Here is a 25767-nt window from a genome sequence, read left to right as displayed (position 1 = left end):
ATGATTTCAGTTACAATATTCACAAATATTGTTCGGAATTTCGTATTTCAAGTTCCTAACAGGTACTACAGCCTGTGACAGAAAATTGTCTACACAGCTCTAGGACTTCGTATAGTCCCGAAATAACGGTACTTCCCAATATTCGGTATTTTTGATGATATTGGCGACATTATTCATCGGATTTGTTTCGAATTTCGTATTTGGAGTTCGTAATAGGATATATAGTCTATGACAGAAAATTGACTATGCAAGTCCATGTCTTCGTATAGAAACCAATACAAAGGCTATATTCGGTATTTTTCATAATTTAACAGAAATTTTTACGGATTTTATTTTTGTTGAAATATTCTAACTTCGTTCCAAATAGTGGAGGGTATCAAAAGTTCGGCCCGGCAGAAGTTGCTGTTTTTTTACTTGCTAAAGACCAAGTTTTTCTGGATACCTTCCCACCATTTGGGAGAATTACTTAGCAAAAATCGTGAATTTGTATATATGATCACATGCTGAGATTACATATCTATAGGCAAATAGACTAATATGGATTTTTTTCCAATTTTCATTTCCAATTTTTTTGTTTTTCATGAGTCTATGAAAAATAGCAAGAAAATTTGTTGCAACTTACCGTACACTCGTATTGATCCTTCTGTTTCTCCCAGAGAATTTTTGGATATACATCGATAGTTTCCAAAGTCGCCATATTGGAGATTTCTTATTGTCAGTTTCATGTGGGCTCTAAAGTAGCAGAGAAAAAAGGCAAATTGAAAACATCAAAATCATCAAAAGAATTTAAATCTTTAAGTGATAAAACAGGGGTAAGCTTGTGTGACCTCATTACACATTCAACATTGCTTCACATTATGAAATGTCAAAGGAGTCTATTTAAATTATTTACATATAAATATTTTCCACGTAATGTTAATTAATACCGCTTAAGAGATTTAATAGTTTACCTAAAGCTCACTCCACTTTGATGTGGAAATATTCAACAATTTAAACGGTTATAATATTCAAATAAATTAGAAAATGTTTTCCCCCATCGCCTTGTAAGCCAACACGTGACTTGGCTGTGAGACCTCTCTTCCTTCCCTTCACTCAAGAGTTTTTCCAATTTAATTAAGCAGGAATTGTTCTCGTTACGCGGTTTCCATGAATTTCAATTTAAATAATTGTCATTAAATTCATTAACTGAAAAACTTTAATGAGTGACAAGCGTGTTTATTGGCCTGAAATTTATGTTTAGTTTCAAACTTTGTGTGCAACTATTTAAAAAGTCCTTAAATATTTCCTAAGAATTTACATCTTCTTTTTGGCAAATTTTTATGTCATCCATTCCTAGCTACTTTTGGGCTCCTTCTCCACCTCTGTCTTCTTCTGCGTTCTGGCAATTTTTCATTTCCTTGTGGATGGAAACAAAAATAACAACAAAAAAGTAAACTTTAAAAAGTCTCTTAAGACATCTTTGACAGTTTTTGTTCGACTCTAGACTATTTGCCATAAATAATGTTTTACCGTTGTTCGACACATAGATACAAACGTACGAGTATATAGGTGTGTGTGTGCGTGCGTGTGTTTGTACACACAAGAAAATTGCTGAAGCCGAAATTATAAAGACATAGGATTCTGAGTCTGTCTTTCTCTTCATGTGTGATATCAAAGTTATCAATTCACATTTGATGCATATTGTTTTTGTCGTTGTTGTTGCTGTTGCATACATACTTATAAAATTCACACTATAATAGACTTTGATAGAGTGGATGAACAGCCAAAGGTCATTGGATTAATACCCATTAATTCAAATCTTTAGGTTCTATTATTATATTGTAATAAATTAGCAAATATCAATAAAGTTATATTTAAGCAGTGTCAACCTCTTGATGCTCCCTTGGTATTTGACCTTAAAAATTCTAAAACCTAGAATAGAAGAGGTCAGAGCTGAAGCGATGCTTGATAGACATATAAAAAAGTTAAATAGTATAAGTTTATATTGCCGACAGGTGTTTACCCCCAGCCATGAGATATAAATATTCCCACTCTCGTCCCTTTATGGGGGAGGTACCAGAATAAATAGTCCGATCTCTTTCATCTTAATACCAGATCTTATGTTGATGGAAGTGTTGAGAAGTACCAAGTCTGAATGGGATCAGATGTTAATTTCGCGACTTATGAGCTTCATGGGCATTCAAAATATTGACTTTTTGTGTAGAAGCTACCGGAAGGAGGGCACCGATATATTCACAGCAGATCTTATTTGAAGAGGACTGGATAATTATTTCGGATTTTATGATCGTTTTGATTATTCATAGTTTTGACTCATTGTGGGGGTGGTACCAGAAGAAATGGTCCTATCTCTACCATTTTTAAAACAGATATTGTGTTGCTGGAAATATTGAGACGTACCAAGTCTGAATGGAATCGGATGTTAATTTCGTGTTTTTATACCCTCCACCATACATAGTATTTAGGGTATATTAAGTTCGTCATTCCGTTTGTAACTCATCGAAATAATCATTTTAGACCCAACAAAGTATATATTCTTGATCAGCGTAAAATTCTAAGACGATTTAGCCATGTCCGTTCGTCTGTCCGTCTGTTGTAATCACGCTACAGTCTAAACGAATTAAGATAGAAATCTAAAAATGCACAGATCCCTCTTTGGTCTGCATGCAGGTCAAGTTCGAAGATGGGCTATATCGGTCCACAATATCGTATAGCCCCCATATAACGGTACCCCCCCCCCCCCCCTTCTTAAGTATTTTGATGATTTAAGCCACATTTTCTAATGAAATGGTCTGCAAATCCACACAAGAAGTTCCTTGTGGGTACTTTATCCCTTGGAAGAGAATTATCTATATAGGTCCACGATATCGTATAGTCCCCATATAACGGTACCCCCGATATTCGTTATTTTGATGATTTTAGTTACATTTTTCAACGGAATTGTCCGAAATTGTACACAAGAGGTTCTTTGTGAGCAGTTTACCCCCTGACATATATAGGTTAACGATATCGTATATCCTCCATATAACGGTACCGCCGTTATTCGGTATTTTGATGATTTTAGCCATATTTTCCTATGGTATTGTCTGAAAATCCACACAAGGAGTTCTTTGTGAGCACTTTAACCCCTGAAAGAGAATTGTCTATATAGGTCCACAATATCGTATATCCCCCATATATCGGTACCTTAAAGATTTTAACAGAATTTTTAATGGATTTTATTTTTTGAAAATTTTCTAATTCGTTCCAAATGGTGCAGGGTATTCAAAGCTCGTGGGGATTATGACCCGGCACCGGGTATAATAACGATTTTAATTTAAACCTCATGCAACGTTACCCCAAATCATAATTCTATGTCCCGAAGACTGTACCTGGTACTCAAGCCTCTTTCATACATCAACTTCAAACTCTTGGGACAAGTTTTGTCAACTTTTGATAAAATGACTTTTGTTTATTAGTTTAAAATCCATGGGAGAATATTAGCAACTAATGTTCGTACGAATGGATGTAGTTGACTTAAGACATATTTAATATTTGTCCTCTTCTATTTAGTTAAATGGCTTCGTCCGTCTGTATGCCTGTCACACACACATGTCATGCATACCCTCCCCTCGTCACCGCCCCAAACTTAACTTAAGCACACTTTTGAATAGTAAATTGAAATGATTGTGACTTACCTGTAGGAATTCTCCGTATAGTCGGTTTTATACTTCTTACTTGGCAGGACCATAACCGAATTGTAAACCCAATAGATTATGGCTCTAGATGTTGGGTTTGGGGGTGACACAAGGTACGAGAAAACGAGAAAGAATATAAAATTGTTAAATAATTAAAAACTTTCCTCTCTCCGACTTGCCTGCGTTGGGAGGACATTTACGTCTCTCGCCTCCTCGAGAACACACAATAGACTTAATAAATGTCAACTTACTTGGGATGTGCTTCCGTATGGCAATCAATGGTAACATCAGTGCCAGCTGGAGCTCCAACAAGTTGATTCGGAACCCAAATCATTGGAGAAACTATTATGGCCAAAGGTGGGTGTGTGTGCGTTGAGGCAGCATATTGATGATGGTAAGGTAAAGGAAGGGAAAGGAGAACGATAATAAATTTGAAACGAAGAAAAAAAAAAAGCAGAGAAAACATTATAAACATCTTGTCTAGTGTGTGTGTGGTGTATGGTGGTGGTGGTGGTGCCTACCCATCACGAGAGTGAGAACAGCAAAAACGTGTAAAAGGAAAATAGAAAATCCCCAGACGTTTTTCATTTCATGGAAAATAAAGAATCCTCCAATATTTACGTGCAAAGCTTAAAATGGCTTTGTTCACAAACAGAACAAAAAATATGCAACAAAATTTTGTGGTGTCTAAAACAACAACAACCACGTGTATTGAATAACCAATTAGATTTTTTTGCCATTTCAAAATTTACAAGAAAACACCTTCAAAATTTTACTTTCGGATCCATGTTATTGTCAAGCATCAACACCAAAGACTTTAATACTTTTTTAAGTTTGGAAGAGAGAACGTAAACTCCAACAAAATTCCCTCCGCCTGTTTTTTTTTAGTCAAACTTTTCCAACTGTTACTTTGTTTCGGCAAACAACACCTTGAAGTAAAATGAAGTGTAATTTTTCGAATGATTTTTAGTACGTGACTCTTGTTTCAAATCCTGGATTTTCTGTGCGACACACTCAAATATGGAGAGTGGTACACAACAGTTTTCCCATTGTACCATGACATTGTAAAATAATTGATAATTTGGCATACTGAAAAGTGGATGGCGGAGAAATTGGTAGCAAGTAATGGATTCTCTTTAAAACAATTGGTAAATTTTAAAATTAAGAAGTTGGGAGACTACATATTGAGTTAAACATCAAAAATACAGAAAAAATTCAAGAAGAACACTTAAATCTAAGTTCGACCGGGCCGATCTTTGAATACCCTGTACCATTTGGAATGATTTTGGCAATTTTCAAAAAAAAAAAAAAAATAATAATAATAATAAAATAAAATAAAAACCAGTAATGAAAGTCCTAAAGTTGGGCGGGGCCGATTTTATGATACCCTACACCACTTGACTTATTTAGTTGAGCTCCACATAAAAATTAAAAGTTTTTATGGGAGAATTCAATCATACACGCTATGATTATAATTATAATTATAATTTAAAGTTCAAAGGACTAAATATGCCGAAGCATTTGTATCTTTTAAATTCGGACTTGTATTGCCCATTTGGTGCAAAATTAATTTGAAATCAGATAAAGTTATATATGGGAGTTATATCCAAATCTGAACCGATCTCGATAAAATTTGGCAAAGAGATTTCTGAGCTGTTTTTGATATATTTCCATGAATATCGTTGTTACGGAGTGCATATTACGGCTGTGCGTAACAAATACAACAAATCGGATTAACAATATATATGGGAGCTATAGCTATATCTGAACCGATTTCGATAAAATATGGCATACTTATTTTCAAGCCTAATTTAGTTGTATGTGCAAAATTCCATACTATTCGGGCTGTTATCACACGTTTGGTGCACAATAAAAGGCAAATCGGACGAAGATATATATGGGAGCCATATCTAAATTTTTACCGATTATCTCCAACTTAAATAGGGTTCGTCCTTGGGCCAAACAAATGTTGTTTGGAAAATTTCATCTCAATCGGATAATAAATGCGACCTGCATTTTGTTCACAAGAATACATGGACAGACGGACGGACGGACAGACGGATAAATCAACTCAGAAAGTGATTCTATGCAGATCATCAAAAGGAACTATGGGTTTATCTCGTTTCCTTTGCCTGGGTACAAAAAAAATAAAATCCGTTAAAAATTCTGTTAAAATCTTAAAAATACCGAATGTAGCCGATATATTATGGTCTATACGACGACGTGGTCCTGCATAGCCAACTTTTGTCATAAACCGTTACAATATTTAAATGCGAAGCTTGAATTGGTGGTGCACGAAGACGTGGACCTGCACAGACAATTTTCTGTCATAGGCTGTAGTACCCATTAAGAACTTCAAATACCAAAATGTGAAACATTTCCGTTGAATAAAGTCGCTTAAATTATCAAAATACCGAATATCTGGAGGTACCGTTTCACGAAAACGTGAACTTGCACAGATAAATTTCTGTCATAGGCTGTAGTACCTATTACGAACAAATACCAAATTTGAAACATTTCCGTTTAATAATGCCGCTAAAATCATCAAAATATCGAATGTCAGGAGGTACCGATATATGGGGGCTATACGAAGACGTGGACCTGCATCGACTATGTTCTGTTGTAGGCTGTAGCACCCATTACGAACTTCAAATACCAAATTGTAAATAATTCTGGTGCATAATATTCATCAATATTCCGAATATCGGGAAGTATCGTTATATTGGGGCTATATGAAGACGTGACCTGAAAAGACAATTTTCTATCGTAGGCTGTAGTATCCATTACGAACTTGAAATACCAAATTTGAAACAATTCCAGTGAATAATGTCGCTGAAATCATCAACATACCGAATTTCGGCAGGTAACGTTATATGGGGGCTATACGAAGACGTGGACCTGCACAAACAATTTTCTGTCGTAGGCTGAAGTACCCATTACGAACTTCAAATACCAAATTTTAAACATTTCCGATGAATAATGTCGCTAAAATCATCAAAATACCCAATAAAGTGAGGTACCGTCATATGGGGGCTATACCTTAACCTGAACCAGTTTCATTACCAAAAATCCTGCAGACCAAACACACATTTGAGTATAATGTTATCAATCTACTTCAATTCGTTCGGAAGCTAGATGGGTTTCCACAGACGGACGGGCATCTTAAAATCGATAGAATTTTATGTTGACCAAGAATATACAGGGTAATATAAAAAACCTGCAACAAAGTCAAACACCATGATTTTTACGTTTTTTTAATGTTATTGAATGAAAGCAAAACTTGTCGGAAATGGGAACAAATTTTAGAACAAGTTTAGATTTTTTGAATTTGTCAGCTCTGGCACGACTTATGGCCTTCAAACGGCCAATGAAATCGTCACACGCTGCTGAAATGTTGTACTGCGGTATTTTGGTCCATTCCCGGCGAAGCGCTTGCTTGAGGTGATCAATACTTTGGTATTTTTTAGTGCCAACCTTGCTTTCCAAAATACTCCAGACACAATTGTCCAACGGATTGGTATTCGGAGATTTTGGTGGCCACTGTGCGTTGGAAATGAAGCGAGAAACCTCGTTTTGTAACAATTCTTGGGTGGCGCGTGCTGAGTGCGATGATGTTGAGTTCTGTCCATGGTCTGCGGACAAAATGTTGGCGTGCCCACGGCTTTAATATACCCTCCAGAATATGTAGACGATAATATTCTGCATTTATACTGATGCCAGTCAATCAATACGAGCGGAGAGCGACCTTCGGCTGTTATGGCGGCCCACACCATCACCATGGCCGGCACTTGAGTACTGGTGGCCAACCGAAGGTACACATTTTCAGCTGGCCTCTTTGGCAAGTAAACACGATCATTTTGTTTGTTTACAAACTGCTGGACAACGAATGTTTTCCCATCGGAGAAAACCAACTCTTTAGCTCTTTTGAGTCTATTTTCTTTCTGTTTCGTTATAAGTTCTTGCACTTTTTGGAATTGCAATGGCTTTACCCCGAGCTCATTTTTCAATATTTACCGAATGAAATATTGCGATATGTTCAGCTCACGAGCCATAGAGTCATTCGGCCACTGCAAAGCGGGTTTCGATCAAGTCGCTTCTTTACTTTTCGAACCATTTCTGCTGATGTTGCTGTTTTCTTCCGTTCACTTCCTTGATGTCGAGCTATACTATAAGTATCACGGTTACGAGCAATGGTACGAGACATAAACGATTTATTTACATTTAAATTCTGGAGTGCTCTTAGGATAGCCAATTGTGGTTTTCCAGCCAAATGTAAAGAAATCACACTATCACGCTTGAATTCCATCACGAATAACTTTTTTTCTAGAAAATTCTTACCAAAAGGATTTTGTAGTCTTGTAAACAATATAATGAGCTGTCACTGGAATAATTTTAACAGCTGTCGGACGAGTGGCTTAGAAATGATAGCAGTCTGAAGTTGGTTGCAGTTTTATTTTATCCCACCCTGTTGTAAAATTTTATGACAACAAACTTTGTGGAGTATGTTGGCTTGCTTCAATCCCGTATAAAGGGAGTTTCACTCGTTTTATAAAAAAGGACCAAACGGACCCTTTTTGTCACGCTGGAGGGTTGAAATTTTTGACCAAAATATTCCTCGTATTTTTATCCGAAATATTGCCGAAGACCATATTTACAGGGTTGCCCATATTCGATGGACCTTTGGGCCCTTTGGGCCCATTCCAATCGACGAGGCTTGTCCGCAGGCAACATTCTTTGCGTCAATTGAATTTTGTACGGGAACAAATACAAATCAATGCGAACAATCCGTTGTAAAGTGGACCGAGCCATGCCCAACCGCTGAGAACGGCGTTTTTGGGATGTTCTTGGGGACCTCTCAACACTGGCTCGTAGGGCAACGATATTCTTGGCCGATCGCCTTGGTCGACTTTTATATGGCCTCTTCGGATTAGAAAGAGCCTTACCAGTCGAAAATGTTTCGTATAACCGCTTAATGGTGTTCTTAGAAGGCGCACTTCTCACATTTTTCAATGTTTTAAAAGCACGTTGAGTTTTCACAATTGACTTCTTATGTTGAATGTAATTTTCAACTATTTCAGAGTGCTCGCGTGGCGTGTATTGGTTCATGGTAAAAATCTGCTTGGACTGACGCTTCAAACGCGGTATGTCATTAAGCGATGTGACATCTCTGTCAAAAGTTATGACGTTGCCAGATGGGTCCGTCGAATATGGACAACCCTGTAATAAGGTTACTTTGCGATGTATACTTTCAAAACGCCGATACACGTGTCTTCTTATTTTAGCTCTACTTTCATAATATGCTGGACTTTCCCCGTAATTTTTCAAAAATTTTGAAATTTGTCGCAAAGTGTACTTTTTTCGGTATACAGTTAGATTACAATAAATATGGCCACCCTAAAAATCAAATAAAATAAAAATCTATATCTGGCATAATAAATGTCAATGAACAATTGTTTCGTATTTAATCTCCAGAATACACAGATTATGCTGTGGGCAATACAGCTTTGTATTTTCCACATCCCTAAGTGATGGGCTATCCACCACCACACCTAGGTCTACATATCTGACTGGTCATCGACATTGATGCATTGTATGGATGAGTGTTTTGGAACTATTTGACAGAACATTTGTCTTTTAAGAGGCCATAAAAATGACAATATCAACAATCCTTAGGTGCATCTTTCCACTTTTCGTCTCACTTTCATCCCCTCCCCCCCACCACTATGTCAAATAGACAAATGAATAAATCACCATTGAAAGGATATTTGTAGGTATGTATGTATGTGTGTGAAAGACAACCACCACAAGTTAAAAGTCATTAATCTATTACTTACACTCGACATCCAGTATTATACGCTTTGATACCGAAGGAGGTACACCGTTGGTGGCGATACAGAGATAGGCACCCATTTCGTTGCGACTCACTTTGGTCAGCGGCAGGACTTCACCGTCGTAGACCAAAACTGAGAACAGAAACAGCGGCAAATTTTGGCAATAAAATATTTGCATGGGTTATAACAAAGGATAAGGACCCAGAATGGTTGCACAGCAGATACAAAAACAGCGGCAAAAAAGAAATCCGACAATATACCGGACATTCATTGATGATAGTTTGCCAGGACAACAATTTTCATTCCGTTGTTCATGTAGTTTTTTGTATTGTGATGTTGCAGTATTTTCAACAACAACAAAAACCCAAGAAGAGCAGCATCAACAACAACAACAAAAACAACATGTAAATTGATGGCATATTGTGTTGTTTGAAGAAGAAGCAGAGGAATTTGTTTTTCGCAGGAGAGAGAGCCAAAAAAAAAAAACAGAGACATCCGTGGTGACGATGGTGATTTTGAGACGACGAGGCGATGTCATGCCATTGCATTGCCAAGGCATGGGGATGAATTGTGTGCATTGTTGTGTAATAGATTCATCCATCCAGCATGGCAGAAGTAGGTACCATATTCCATGCAAGAGATTACGGAGATTGTGTTTGTAGTAGTTACGTTTTTTTGGTACGCCATTGTTTAGGTTCAAAGGGACGATGTAGGTATGGTTATCAATTCCAACAGAGATTAAATAGACAGTTTAAGAGTCAACAAGAGAATCGGAAAAGAGACAAGAAAACAAAAAAAAACACAACCTAAGGTTAGAGGTTTCGTTCGGTTGTTGCAGGGATTATCGTTGAATTACCTTTCTTTTTCTTTTCGACTGCAATTTCTTCGCCATCTTCTCGCCGCCATATTATTTTTGGAGCCGGAAAGCCATCTGCCCTGCAAGTCATGTTGATATTTTGGTTTTCCCTTACGGCCACCGAGGATGGAGTGCTCTCAATGTCCAATATATTGGGTGGCACTGTAAACAATGGAGACACCCCAAAAAGGTAGGGAAATAAGAAGGAACTCTTCAAAAAAATATAGCGTAGAAGATACTTACCGACTACCTGCAGATAGCCCACTTGACTTATCATGGGATTTGTATTCACCTGGCACATGTAGTAGCCACGATCGTCCTGGTGCGCCTGGTTCACATGCAGCAGCCATGTGTTGGCATTGTCGTAGGTAATGCTGTAACGTGGTATCCTCGAAATAACATGGCGATGTATTGTCAAAATCATTTGTCTGTCAATATGTATCCAAGCAACCTGGCGGTGACAGTAAGAAAAAGAATGGAAGAAAAAGAAAATAAGCAAAACAAAAAAAAAAAAAAAAACACATTTCAATATGTTGCCAGACACAAAAGATGCTAAGGTAGGATAAAGAAAAAACAACTTCTTCTCCTCAATACCGGGAATGCAAATTGTCAAGTGAACATTAAACAAGAAACAAATATTCTACAAAGATATTTATATTGCCCTTATTCCCTCTTTGATACTGCGGTGTTGGAGAGGAGGGGGAGGGAAATCTTTGTCCTTTGTATTGTCGGATAGTTACGGATAAGAAAAAGAAAACTATTTCTTCTACTTTTGTTCGCCTCAAGGAGTTGCAAATGATAGCTAAACAAAAAGGAACTTCAACCAACGAAGTTAAAAGAGGACACCAAAAACAATATGGGAATACAAATGGAAATATTGTTAGAAATTTATTCTCTAATAATACCATGAGAAGTACTACAGTTCAGGTGAAGTGGTTTGTCGCAACAACCTGATAAGTAGTCAAGAGAAACTCCTCAAAGACATTAAAAGGTTAATGGCCAAAGACGACCACTTAACGGGGATATTAGAAGTAGTTACTAAAATATAACAAAAACTAGTAAAAAGCTATAAGTTCGGCCGAGCCGATGGAGGTACCAGAAAGAAAGGTCCGATGTATTCTGACTGCATACTAGATATTGCGTTGGTGGAAATGTTGGGATGTGCGAAATTTTAAGGCAATCGGACATTTTTAAATCCTTAGTCTTAAAATTGCAGAAGGTATACAACTTGTTGTGAGCTAAATATCCCTTCCCAAAATAAAAAATTTGAATCTCATTTCTTTTGGACGAAATTTGGATATTTGAAGTCCCTGCAGCTACGAACAACATTCTGTCTGGTGCGCGCAATAACTTTCAATTCTTCTTCTAGTACCAACAAAAAACAAAAATTTCCAAATTTCCAAAATTGCAAATAGTCCAACAATCCAAAGAAATATATCAATCCACGTTTTCTGATACATCCTCAACAAAATGTTTAACTATTTACAACATCATGATTTTTTTCGAACGAATTCTACGTTTTTATTTATACCCTCAGCCATGTGACTAGAAAGGGTATATACCATTTGATGTGGCTAAAATCTGCCTTATCGAAATAATTTTGAACCATATCCTTTTCAGAACATTTTGAGTCGATCTAGCGATGTCCGCCTGTCAGCCTGCTGGCTGGTGCGCACGATTACTTTCGAAGGGAGTATCTGATGTGGTCTAAACTTGGTATATCTTAATATCAATATTATCAAACTTAGATTGAGTTCGGAGATGGGCAAGATCGGTGCACTCCTTCTTGTACTTCATCCGATCAACCGATTTTGTTTAAACATAATGCACACCTATACATCACTCAGGATCACCAAATATCAAGAACAGCATTGGGCCTACATTTCAACTAAACATTATGGATAATATTAAGGCCTCTTTATGTCACAAATTGTAAACCGGGATCACTTAAAAGACGCAAAGTCTTTTCCGTTTGAGCGTTTATAAGACACTGAATCTATTTATTAAAAACATTTCTTAAGAACTAGTTATGATAATATGACCTAAATTATCATTAAGTGCAAATGAGAGAGAGAGAGAGAGAGAGAGAGAGAGAGAGAGAGATAGATACCAACTGTACATATGCATATGCACCATGCCACCATAAACCTTAGGGGGAGGTCATACACACGCATAGCTATCTCACATGTGTCAAGCAAACATTCTGCACTTGCTTATCAGTCTGAGTAAAGATTACATCCCATAATCTAACTCCACCATAACACATGCAGCAATTGAAAATTCTGTATTATTTATTTCTAACTCGAAGGTCCGCTCACCACATTTTCTTATCTTATTTAATGTGGACTGTATTAAGAAGATCCCTATTTAACAAATTTCTCTCATCTACACAAGGTAGCCCCGCTATTCTCTTTTATTATAAAAACATGTTCAATTATCCTTGAACACATATATAGAAAAAAAACATCTTCTTGCAGTTCTCTGCTACAGTTAACTTCGGCTTGGCGGAACTCTCTCTGCTTTTCAGCATTTTAAATATAAATCTATTGAAAACATGAGTAAAAATGCCGAAGTCCAGTATTTAAGCGGTAAATTTTATTTTTGAGGAACAAATGTTATTTATTTAGATCCGCACGTGTCAGAAAATATTTGTTGGGTTATATTTTCTGACAATTACGCTAATGTTATACAAATACCGATTATAAGGACCATTCACGATTATTTGATAATTTGATGAAGATTATTTTCTGTCTTTGCGGTACTTCTGGGGCCTATAAAAGAAAAAATAATAATTTTGTAGAATATTTTGACTTGGCAAATGTAGTTTTAGCCAAATTTCTATAAAAGAATCAAATGACTCGCTTGAAAGTTTAATCGTTCAACTAAATTAATCCTCCTGAATGTGGAGGGCAAGACAAGCACCACATGTCATAGAACCAGAGGAAAAAAATTAAATTGTTGTATCAGTCATTTCCTGGTTGTGTTATTTCGCGTTTTGGACACCAGAATTGGGTGCCTAGAGCATACGACTTAACACCTTTATTTATTTATTTTTTTTTTTTTGTGCGGTTTTTTGAATTTAATAGTTTGTCCGAATAAGCCGACTATGACTCAAGCCCCAACAGAAAAAATTAGACGATGCATTAATGAAATACTGCAGCATTTATCCAAAACGGTAATTGAAGATTTCATGAAAAGTTCGCGTATGTGCCCTGTAAAATTTAAAAATTGCACTCTTGTTGGGGCACTCTTTATAACAATAAATATATCCTGACGAGCTATTTGCATCTGTATCTTAGTTCAAATGATTATTTTAAATTTAATTATTAAACACATATCGGAGAGAAATATATATGAAAATGTCAATTAGACCTTAGGTCTCTTTGTACCAAATCCATTTCAGAACATTTTGAGTAGATCTAGTGCGAACAATAATTTTCAAGAGGAGTATCGGATTTCGCACATTGTAATATTTTTATCAAACTCAGATCGAGTTCAGAGAGAGATAAAATGGATCCACTACTTCTGGTACCACATCCACAAAAGATCTAAGTTTTCCAAGAAACTAATTTAACCCATAAAAAAATAAAGGATCGTGCGATTTGTTTCAAACATTGTACATCCTACTATTTATATCAGTGTTTCTTGTGATATCTCAAAATATATCTTTAAACACAAGTTCCGGTTCGAAGATGGGTCAGATCGGACCACTCATTCTGGTACATCTCCCACAACAAGTCAAAATATGGAATATTTTTACCAATTCTAGGGTTCCCCACAAAGGGTCAAAATTCAAATAATCACAAAGCAAAATGAGAATCCGATTCTTCGCAAACTGGTCACATCCAAATATTTTTACAAACACCAGATGTGGTGGGAATAAAAACACTATTTTTCAGAAAAATCGCTGTAATTTTTGTAAAAATTCAAATATCGAGATGTGGTAAATTTTGATAAGTTGTGCTCACATATTTTTCGTTCATACATAACGAATTTCTATCTTTACTCGTAACTCGCTAAAAAAAATAAAAAATGTATAATTTTTTAGTATGTGGAAATTTTGTGCTGAGTTTTGATCACCTAGCACAATTTTTTTTTTGTGTCTCTACTCGTTACTCGCCAAAATCTATATCGCATATTTAGAAACAAAATATTGAAGAACTTAAAGTTTTTCTAATTTGCGCTAGCCTAGCACACTTGGGTAATTTTTTTCTCATATAAGTTATTTTTAAAATATCTCCTGGGGAGAATGTCCCAGACAAAAAACAAGGAAACTTATGAGGATTGTGGCTCTTTCCGATACCTAGGTATTTCTTGCTATATCCCCTGGTAAACATTACCATATTTTCCACTAACAAAACAACAAACAATAACAACAATAATATTGGGATTAAGCCTAACTATTTTGCAACAACAAAATACAGCGTTATCCCGAACAAGCATGCCAGCACTGTTTTATCGTATTTTAAATATTATATCAAAAAAAGTCAAACGGGTGTAACATTTTTCGAAATTGTTAAGGACTTTGGGCACTAGTGGTAAAAAACTTAACTTTTCAGAATGATACCAATGGCCGACAGCTGTATATTTGAACATAAATTTAGGTAAGATTTCCAAACTTTGTAAATAATAGCTAAAGGAATTGTACTCATAGCTGTCATGTCGATCAAAGCAACTTTGGAACACTTAATATTGTCAATAGTGGTAAGGTAAAATTTTGTATTGGAGAAATTCAGAAGTAAAACATATTATTAGCCATGGTCGGATTTAAGTTATTTTTCACGGCTAGGTCCCGCACTTTCACTCTGCTTGGTCTATTGATTTGATATATTTGACGTGTTCCGCACTCTAAGAGCTTTGTTATGAACCAATTCAACGGCTTTTTACAACTTTACTCCCTGTGCTGTGTTTTCAAAAATTAAACATGTTTTTCCTGCTGTACTAATCTCTTCATTATGACTTGTAGTCTTCTAAAAACAAACCCTTGTAATATAATATATTACATATTAAAGTAGGTGTTGCAAAAAAATATTTAAAAATCCCTAATACCTTTTTCATTCAAAGTATACCGACCCCTTTTAATAGTTGCAATAACTCTTCTCATGTATAGATTTATTGCTTTGGGGTTTTAATGTTTCATTTGAAAACAAAACAAAAAAATAAATGTTCGTCTAGATGTATGTACGTATGTCTGTTGCCTTGTTTTACAATAAACAAATGATAGGATAATTCATTTTGATGACTGGCATATTGCAGAGGTCATTAAACTAACGTTTTGTAATTCATGCGAAAGTAGCCCTTTTTCCAGATGGATATTCATTCGGTGATGATGAAGGCATCTGTGGTGGGATGCTTAGCTGCTGCTTCTTCTTACCTTATAGCCGCCCAAATGCTCCACAACACAGGGTAAATTGGCATCACGTCCCACGGCCACTGTTACATTTGGTATTGGTTGGGCAAAGCGAGGTTCATTCATCATAACTGCAAAGAAATGAGTCAAACAGACAAAAATAAATAGAAAGGCTAAATATTATGGGAGTAGAGCAAAAGCAGAAGGGATAAAACAGTAAAGAGATGTAATTAATTTTAGAGATATGTAGGGGGTATGTGTGTGTGGTCAGTTTGTAGAAAACAAACACGTTCCGAATTATGTTCGAATTGAGAAATAAATTTTGGTCAAGAGAAGTCGCTGGCGTAATGAATATCCTAGTACTCAAGACATTGCAAATGTCATTCTAATTCTATGGAGATTGCCGAGATAAATGTGAACGGCCAAGGAAAAAATTTAATAAATATATTATTAATATAACAGAATTGAAATTGTAATTTTCAAATTGCAATAATGTAACTGGTTGTTAGTTGAAAAAAATGTGAAAGGATCTTGAAAAAAAAATATAAAAAACCTGCCACAGCTTGCGAAAAATATTTAAACAAATTAAATTGCCGGCAGATGCATACCCTCAGCCTATGTCGGTTTATAAAATATATTTTGGATCACATTCTGATTATTCAAAATGTTGACCCTTTATGGAGGAGACACTGATGGAGTGGACCAGTACTATACACTTCCTATCTGAAACCTTCACTTTATATGAGGCATGTTAAATTTTTTTGAAAATTCGGAAATATGCTTTAGTTACCAGAAAACTAGGACCAAAGGATTTCATTACATCTACTACTGACAAAAATATTTGGTTGGCAAAATTAGAAGAAAATCTGACACCTACGACCAATTTTTAGGAAATAATTGTTGATTATAATTTTATTCTCTTGTGGGGGAGTTGCGATAAGGAATGAGCCGATAAATTTCATATTAATATCAAATGTCTGGTTGATCGAAATATTTAGATTTACCACATTAGAATAGAATCGCTGACTTGTTTCGCAACTTAGGCAAGATATAAGTATTTAACATTTTGACCTTGTGGGGGAGGTACCAGAAGGGTTAGGCCGATATCAATCATTTTCACGCCAGGACTTGTATTATTAGAAATATTGGGATGTTCAAAAAGCATCGGAATAGGCATTTCATGCAAGATATAAATATTAAAATTTTGACCCATTGTGGGGAGGTACGGCAAAAGTGGTGCGATACTTATCTACACATCCGATATAGATCCATTTTCACACCAAATCGAGCATTTGTAACAAGTAACAAGGAATCAGTCGGTTTTGCCGACAGATGTACACCTTCAGCCAATGTTGGATTGTTTAAAAATATTTTGACTTCTGTAATGATTATACAAATTGTCACCCCCCTATGTAGTAGGTTCTGAAGGAAAGGGCCAATATCGCCAATATTTCGTATCGGACCTAAATAAATATGATATGAATATTACGATGTGCCAAGTCCGGAATATATTGGTTACTTCCCTCACTCTATATGTGATAATTTTTAGAAAATGTGGATATAGTCGACCGAAGTATTCCATTTCCATACTTCATCTAAAGCAGATCAAAATATTGGTATGGGCAAAATTACAAGAAAATCGAACATTAATAACCAATTTTATGCGAAATCATAAATTAAATATTCATTTCAGATTTATGGTTGAGAGAAATATTTGGATATAGCAAGTTGTAAAAAATCGTTGATTTGTTTCGCAAGTTATAACAGATAAAAGTATTGAAAATTACGACCCTTTGTGGTAGAGATACCAGAAGGGGTTCGCAGAAATACATAACATCTTCACAAGAGATTTTGTCTTAGCAATTATCATTGTATATGTGAAATTTGATGAGAGATGGATGCTTATTTCGCCTTCTTTGAGCGTTTTGTTTTTCAAAAACTTGAACGCTATGTGGGGTGTACCAGAAGAAATGGTTCGATCTCCGCCATCGTTATAACACATATTGTGTTGATGGAAATATTGAGATGTAGGAAGTCTGAAAGGAATCGGATGTTCATTTCTCGTTTTACGAGCTTTGTGGCTATTCTAAACTTTGGCCTGTTATGGGGCATGTATCAGAAGTTGTGCACCGATATATCCCATCCGATCTTGTGTTAGTAGAAATAATTGGGTGTGTGAAATTTGAAGAGAACGGTAGGTTATTTCGGATTTTATGGTCGTTTTGGTTATTCATATCATTGACCCCTTGTGTGTGAGGTACCAGATGAAATGGTCCGATATCTACCATCTTTATAACATATCTTGTGTTGATAGAAAAATTGAGATGTGTGTAATTTGAAGACAATGAGGCTCTTGTATCACCTTTTGGAATAGTTATACCTATTCAAAAATGGTACTTGATGGAATGGACCGATGTTGTCCATTTTCCCACCTGATATACAACTGATGCAAATACTAGGATTTGCAAAGTTGAAGCAAAATCGGACTATCTATTTTCTTTCTGCGCAGTAATTTATTGTTATTTATTTATTTATTTTATTTATTATTATTTTTTTTTTTTTTTTTTTTGAAGAAGAAGAAGTTGACCGATATTGCCCATTTTCGAACTCGATCTAAGCTTGACAATAATATGACGATGCATCAAATTTGGATCGGATCGTATATTCCGTTCGCACAGATAGACGGACGGACGGACATAGCTAGATTGACTAAAAATTTTCCCAAACAGATTTGATTCAAAAAGACTTATAATCTAAACTTTGTATTTCGATGAGCCCGATTGTGTTCGTATCAAACGATATATATTCTCTGTAGCCATATAGCTGGGGGTATAAAATTCAGGGGGTATAACAACAACAAAAAAATCTTTAAAATCAGAAAAAACAGGTTGTCCAAGGATTTTTCGAGAAAATATTCTTAAAATATGTGGTATATGGTTATTTTGAAATACTCGAAATAAAAAAAATTCGAAGACTTTGTTCAGAAAACAAAATAATAATAATAATAAATAAATAAAGATCATAATTTTTAAAATTTGTTTAAGATTTTTTATTTCTTTATCTATTATTATTATTATTATTATTATTATTATTATTATTATTATTATTATTATTATTATTATTATTATATTATTATTATTATTATTATTATTATTATTATATTATTATTATTATTATTATTATTATTATTATTATTATTATTATTATTATTATTATTATTATTATTATTATTATTATTATTATTATTATTATTATTATTATTATTATTATTATTATTATTATTATTATTATTATTATTATTATTGTTATTATATTATTATTATTATTATTATTATTATTATAACACCATCTAATGTTGACAAAAATATGGAATCAAATCAGGTACTCTCTTTAAAAGTTGTCTTGCGCACCAGATAAAAGGTTGGAAAGGCGGTCATAGCTGCAGGGACTTCAATGTCCAAAATCACATCGCACAATAATGAGATATACAACTTTCACTTCGAGAAGGCACATTCTGCTCATATCGAATTGTATACCCTCTGGAGGTATACGGCTTAGGATTTAAAAATGCCTTTCAGCGTACATTTCTTTAAAAACTCTCATTACCTAATAATTTGACAGAACCGCTCTATAACGCCCATACCCCTTACTTTGTAATGATGAAAATCACTTCCTTTGCTTTGTGATTTTTTTGAAGAATAAGCCGTTATTTCAATGTAACGGTAATGTTGAAGATATTTTGATTACATTCCATTGTAATGGGTTACTTTGCTCGTTGATAGCCACATCTATGTCTGCCTATTAATCGTGGCTCAATCGTGCTCCTATTGCCTCAATATTGCAATTAAACCTTTCTCTTAACTTGCTTTTCAAATAAAATATTAAGATTTCAATCTCACTGGAAAATTCTTTGGCATATTTTCCAACTTAAATTATTGTAATTAATTTCACTGCAAAATGTGAATCGATTTGAAAGCAAAAAAAAAATTCAATACCATTTTAGTCCATTCAATGGCAGTGCAGAGTCGGGTGGCGGCATACCCACTTATAACCGCATGTTGATCAATTTGTTATTCTCACTGGGATTGTGAAAACCTTGAATACGAAAACCCCCCCCCCCCAAAAAAAAAAAAAAAAACAAAACGAAAAATACCCTTCACAAAACATCAGCCTGAATTCTCCATGGTGCTAAACTAAAACAACAGAATATAAAGCAAACCCCACTCCTCTTAACAGCCATTTTCCTCTCTCACCCCTGCTCCATCACAATACATTTCCATTTTGCAAAGTAACACCAAACGAATGGAAACAACACTGAAATCCCACATTGTGGATAAATTTGTCTGTGGCAAAACCACAAATCACCAATTAAATATTTATACTTCAATCTACTCAGTGAGTATCGAAAAATATAAAGGAATTTGTAATAAAAAAAACTGAAACTGTACACAACAACAACACTCACGTTCGCACCAAACCGCAACAGAATTCGGTTGTTGTTATTTTGCTGCTTCTTATTTTTTCTTATTTTCAGTTTCAGTTTTATTACTTCTATTTTTTAAAGAAAAAAAAAAGATGTTAACTCATCAGATGTTATGGTGCTGGAAGGCAGCAACAGCATACATATGTGTTGGCTTAGGTTCTCCCACATATGCAAGTATATATACATACATATAATATTGGAAATTTGTGTCTTACGGTGGGTAGAATTTAAAAGATTATTTCACTTCTTTGGTGGCCTTGTTAGGAGAAATATTTTCAGGGCCGCATACAAGAAAAATTAGGTAAAACTAAATTTATTTATCTTGCAAGTAGAGGTTACCTTTGTGAAGAGTGCAGTTTTAGGAAATAAATGTGACTTTTCATGATATAAAATATTATCATATGTTCGAAATAAAAAAGGCAGATTTTTTACTGAAATTTCCAAACAACTGCAAATCCATTCTAGATGTCTTCCATAGACAAAGAAATACCCAGCTATTTAACATGAAGAAGAGATTTTCAATAGGCAGAAAGATAGCCGTAGAGATGTCTGATATAGTTTGCCTTTTACCTCTTGTTTAGACTGGAGTTATTTCAGTTTTGGTAACAAATAAATAAAATTAAGAGGATTTAAAAAAATATCATAAGTAGAAGAATTCGATGGATCTCCGGTATATAAAGGAGTCTACATATAATTTTTAAATACATAGATCTTAAATTGATTGAATAAGTTGAAATTAGATTTCTAAGCGAAACTCCAGGGAGTTTTCACAGAAGATCCTTCAAGGGCATATCAGGAGTAAAGGAGACTTTAAGGCCCCACCTATCCTAGGGAAACACTATAAAAATAGTTTTAATAACTTTTCTTTAAACAGAAGGGACTGTAGTTAGAAATAGAGTTGTGCCAATCTAGTTCGGTCGTTTGTACCAAAACTTTGCGTATGAGTGATATAAATATACGAAATCTATGAAATCACTCATACGTTTAGGTGTACTGAACTGGATTGACACAACTCTGGATAGAAGAGAATTTAATACACAATCTAGTGTAGAAGAATCGTTTGAAACATATATATTTGTTTATTTAACAATTCTATGACGGTTTACACATGACCGTACATGGCAAACCCTCTAATATTTATAGCGATTAACTTGAAGACTTATATGTATAATATCTGTAATAATTATGAGTTTCAAAACTAGTATCGACCGATGTAAGGTATTCCTAACTCAGGACTTTCAATACTCTATTAAAATTATGTGCTGCCGCAAATGTGGAACTTCAAACTTCTCAAAACTAATTTTTGTAGTACCTCCTTACACAAGGCGGATCACAATCTAATTTCCAAAAAACAGCCGTTGAAAAAGGTGTTCCTTTTTATGAAATCCGTTTTAGGTCCTTTGAAATTGAATAAACTACATTTATGCTGGCAGGTGGGTGCTTAAGATAAATTTTGAATATAGAACAAGTAAAGAAGCAGCAGCAGGACCGGCCGAACTTTTAATACCCTCCACCATTTGGAAGGAACTTGAAAATTTAAAAAATGTCGCTAAAATCATAAAAATATTGAATATCGGGAGGTACCGTTATATGGGGGCTATACGAAGACGTGGACCTGCATACGAAATTTTTTCCATAGTTTGTAGTACCCATTAGAATCTTCCAAAACGAAAATTGAAACGATTTCGGTGAATAATGTTGCTGATGATTGTCTTAGAATTTCGCGCTGATACAGAATATATATAATTCGTAGGGTCTATTATGAAAATTTCGAAGAGTTACAAACGGAGTAACAAAGCTAATGTACTCTCCATAGAATGGTGGAGGGTATAATAAGTATGTTATTTAGTTGCTACAAAGTATGTGCATGTTAATATTTCGATTGAGGACAATATTTTTTTTTAAACTTTTGGTATTTTCCCCACAAATGGTCGACATTTTGAGTAAAATTGCCAATCGGGTAAATTAATATTTGTACAGAATTGACACATTTTGGAAAACTAGAAAGTTAAGGTGGAATTGGAATTCATTCACATCAAACCACCGTTTCTTGTATCTTCCCTACAATAGCTGACAGGTGAATCAAATGTGATCAAATCTGAGAGATAGGGGACTGCAATTTGATCCTTTTTCCAAAAATCATGAGTATAAGCCAAGGTTATTTTTTATAACATTATAGCAAAAGAAGGATATATATGATTGGATATGACTTCAATTTCTAGTACATTCTCCACCAATTTTTAAAAGTTTGAAAAAAATCGAAAAGGAGAAGAAACTATACAATTTGTCAGAAACTTCGCATAACATTATTCGCATCCCCAGCCCCCACCTACCAGTGAAAAAGCCACCAATACATCCAATAAATTCACGATTTTGTGCGGTTTATTATTATTTATGAATACCAGAGAACCTTTTATTTTCCTTTCAGGGACAGTTCATTAATTTTATAAAAGGTGTAGAGAAACCGTAATTGTACAAAAAGTACTAAAATGTACTACATTTGGTACCATTTTGTATCATTTGAACGGTTACAGCTAAAAACTTGAAAATTGGTATTGGAATCAATGTTGAGAAGTGTGGTCGACGAAAGAGGTGGTTTTGAAAGTGTGTACTAATGTATACGAAAAGTACAAAGTACAAATTTGGTATAATTTAAATTTGTGGAGAATCGTTAGAGTTGAAATTCTGAAATTTGGAAATATGATTGCAATTACATTGCACAATCGGGTATGAAGTAAATTTTGGAAATTCTAACTTATGTGTTTTAAATGGAACCAAATTTGGTACAATTTAAACTTTGGGAGAACCGGTAGAGTTGGAATCCTGAAATTTGGAAATGCGATTTCTATGACACATTTTTACATCAAATTAGAAGGAAATATATATTTTATATATTTTGGGAGATATATGCGAATCAAAACCGATCCTGAAAAAAAACTTAGAAAAGGTATTTTTAGGATGTACCCAATATCCTGTACGGATGTACGGGTTTGGGTTACTAAGATATAAAATCGGATGAAACATATTAATGGGACATATAGCTATACCTGAAGAGAAACACACTTCATTCTAGGCTAAATTTAGTAGTCTCTGCCAAAATTCATCCCATCTAGGCTAATATTACACATTTGGCGCCCAATGTACTTGAAATCGGACGGAAATATATATGTGGGACCTATATTCAAATCTGAACCCATCTCAGTAACATTTGGTAGAGTTATTTCTAAGCTGTATCTGGTGCCAAATGTCTTCGTTGTGGAGTGCATATTACGAATGTGGGGCACTAAAACACCAAATCGTATGAAACATATGTATGAGAGCTATAGCCATATCTCAGCTAATTTTCGCCATATTTTACATAAAATTTTTGTATCACGAATTTGTGTATAATTTATAATTTATCTGCTAAAAGTTATACACAATCGAACAATAAATGCATCCTGTATTTGCTTCAAAAAATACATGGCCAGACAGACGGACATGGGTAAATCGATTCAGACTGTATTTCTATGAAGATAATAAAAAGGAACTATGGGTCTATATCGTTTCCTTATCTTTTCAAGTAAAGCAGGTAAAAAAGCTGTAAGTTCGGCCGGGCCGAACTTTGAATTCGTTTTAGACATACCGAATGTAGCCGTTACATCACGGTCAATACGACGACATGGACCTGGATAGGTAACTTTTGTCATAAGCCATTACAATATTCAAATGCGAAACTTAAAAAAAACCGGTGAATAATTATGTCTTAGGCTTTAGCATTCATTGCGAACTTCAAATGTAAAATTTGAAACAATTCCGGTAAATATGACGCTAAAATCCACAGAATACCGAATATCGGGAGGTACCGTTATATGGGGGGCTATACGAAGACGTGGACCTACATGGCTCATTTTCTGTCTTAGGATGTAGTATCCATTACGAACTTCAAATACCAAAATTGAAACAATTCCGGTAAATAATGTCGCTAAAATCATCAAAATACCGAATATCGCGGGGTACCGTTATATGGGGGCTATACGAAGACGTGGACCTACATGGCAAATTTTCAATACCAATAGTCCTGCAGACATAATACACATTTAAGTAAATTTTTATCAACCTACTTCATTTCGTTCGGAAGTTATTGTGATTTCCCCAGACGGGCAGACCGACAGACGGACGGACATTTACAAATCGACATAGAATTTTATGCTGATCAAGGATATATATACTTTATGGGGTCTAAAATGTATATTTCGAGGTGTTACAAACGGAATGACAAACTTATGTGAGGGTATAACTAGTACTCACCATGTGTTACGAGATTTGTCAGGTAGATCAGGAACATCACCTTGCGATTGGTGAAGCGACTTGGAAATATGTTCAGTGCGATGAGCAGCACTTTGATAACTGTCATTAGGAATATCATTTTGTTGTGGTTTTTTGTTGTTGCTGCTGCTACGGCTCTTATTATATTCTCTCAGTTCAGTCCTTCTTAAAATGTAACTATGCTGGCGGTGGGATTTAAGTTTGATTAAATATCTCTTCTCGGTTAATTGCAAAACGAAAACGCAATCGGAAACTCCATTCGCATCGATGGTATTTAAGCCAAATTAAATGAAGTGAATGTGTTATTTAAACACTTGTTTTCGTTCTCGCTTCTTTCGTTTTCGGAATTATTTCGTTGTATTGAAACTGCATTAAAATCTCACTGGGGGGGATCCAGTTTGGTTGCCCGGTAGCAGAGATATTTATTTATTTATTAGGGTTTTTTTTCAGTTTTTATCTTTTATTGGGTTTCTCTGAAAAGTTCGGTTCGTTTGTTGCGGAAGTAAAATGATTGAAAATCGTTGCAACTGACATCCATCAGGGAATGGTTGGCTGGCTGGCTGGCGTTGACAAGTGCATAACAAATTCAGGTCGTAGTGGTAGTTGTGGTTGCTTGCCGCTCCTCGATGAATTGTCCTTCCAGAGAGTATTGTTAGGTAGACCGTAAATTCCAAATGTTCAGACAAAATTTAAATATTCAATTCGATTTTTTTTCTGGGTTCTTTGTTTCTGTTATTCTTTAGTTGATGATGCTGGGATGTTGTTTTTGTTGGACATCATTGTTGTGCCAGAATTTCGGATGTTGCCACAAACATACCTGTGAATGTGTGTGTGTGCGACAGCAACTGGGAAGTAAATGGAAGTTTATTGTTGATGTTGCCACTGCTCCAGCTTCTGAATCAGCATCAATTTTCCGAATGATTTATGATTGTGCATGCGACACAACTTCCTGCTGCTCCTTGTTGCTGTTGTTTTTTCGTTCATTATTTACACAAAATACTACCAGTGTCGGCAAGGAGTCGGGAGTGCACATTCCTCAATGGATAGTAGCCGTTTTACATTCACCTGCATCAGTTGAATTGAGTTGAGTTTTTTTCTCCCCGTTTTTTTTGGAGAGAAACAAAAAAGTTTCACTTGAATATTTCTCTGTATGATTTTTCATTTATGACATACTCCTGGATTCAGTTTTGTTGCCGCTTGCTGTTGCAATGCACAATGTCCTGACACGGCTTATGTGCTGCTGACATGCTGTTAAGGCAACACTT

The 25767-nt window shown here is 35.1% G+C and overlaps 1 protein-coding gene across 1 annotated transcript in view; it reads right to left on the bottom strand.

Moving 5' to 3' along the window:
* The window catches only part of LOC131806368 (lachesin-like), a 31642-nt gene extending 6659 nt beyond the window's left edge, over positions 1 to 24983 (bottom strand). The window contains exons 1-8 of the mRNA XM_059130401.1: positions 24485 to 24983; positions 15736 to 15842; positions 10605 to 10812; positions 10362 to 10523; positions 9509 to 9637; positions 3926 to 4016; positions 3675 to 3758; positions 623 to 732 (exon numbers count right to left, since the gene is read on the bottom strand). Coding sequence (XP_058986384.1) covers positions 623 to 732; positions 3675 to 3758; positions 3926 to 4016; positions 9509 to 9637; positions 10362 to 10523; positions 10605 to 10812; positions 15736 to 15842; positions 24485 to 24602 — 1009 coding nt within the window. The 5' untranslated portion in view covers positions 24603 to 24983. The remainder of the gene's footprint in view (positions 1 to 622; positions 733 to 3674; positions 3759 to 3925; positions 4017 to 9508; positions 9638 to 10361; positions 10524 to 10604; positions 10813 to 15735; positions 15843 to 24484) is intronic.
* Positions 24984 to 25767: the final 784 nt, after the last annotated feature.

The sequence above is a fragment of the Musca domestica genome, unplaced genomic scaffold (genome assembly GCF_030504385.1).
Source record: "Musca domestica strain aabys unplaced genomic scaffold, Musca_domestica.polishedcontigs.V.1.1 74, whole genome shotgun sequence".
In the NCBI taxonomy this organism is placed as follows: Eukaryota; Metazoa; Arthropoda; class Insecta; order Diptera; family Muscidae; genus Musca; species Musca domestica.
Note: the sequence above shows the minus strand (reverse complement) of the source record. Positions and strands in the feature narration are given on the sequence as shown.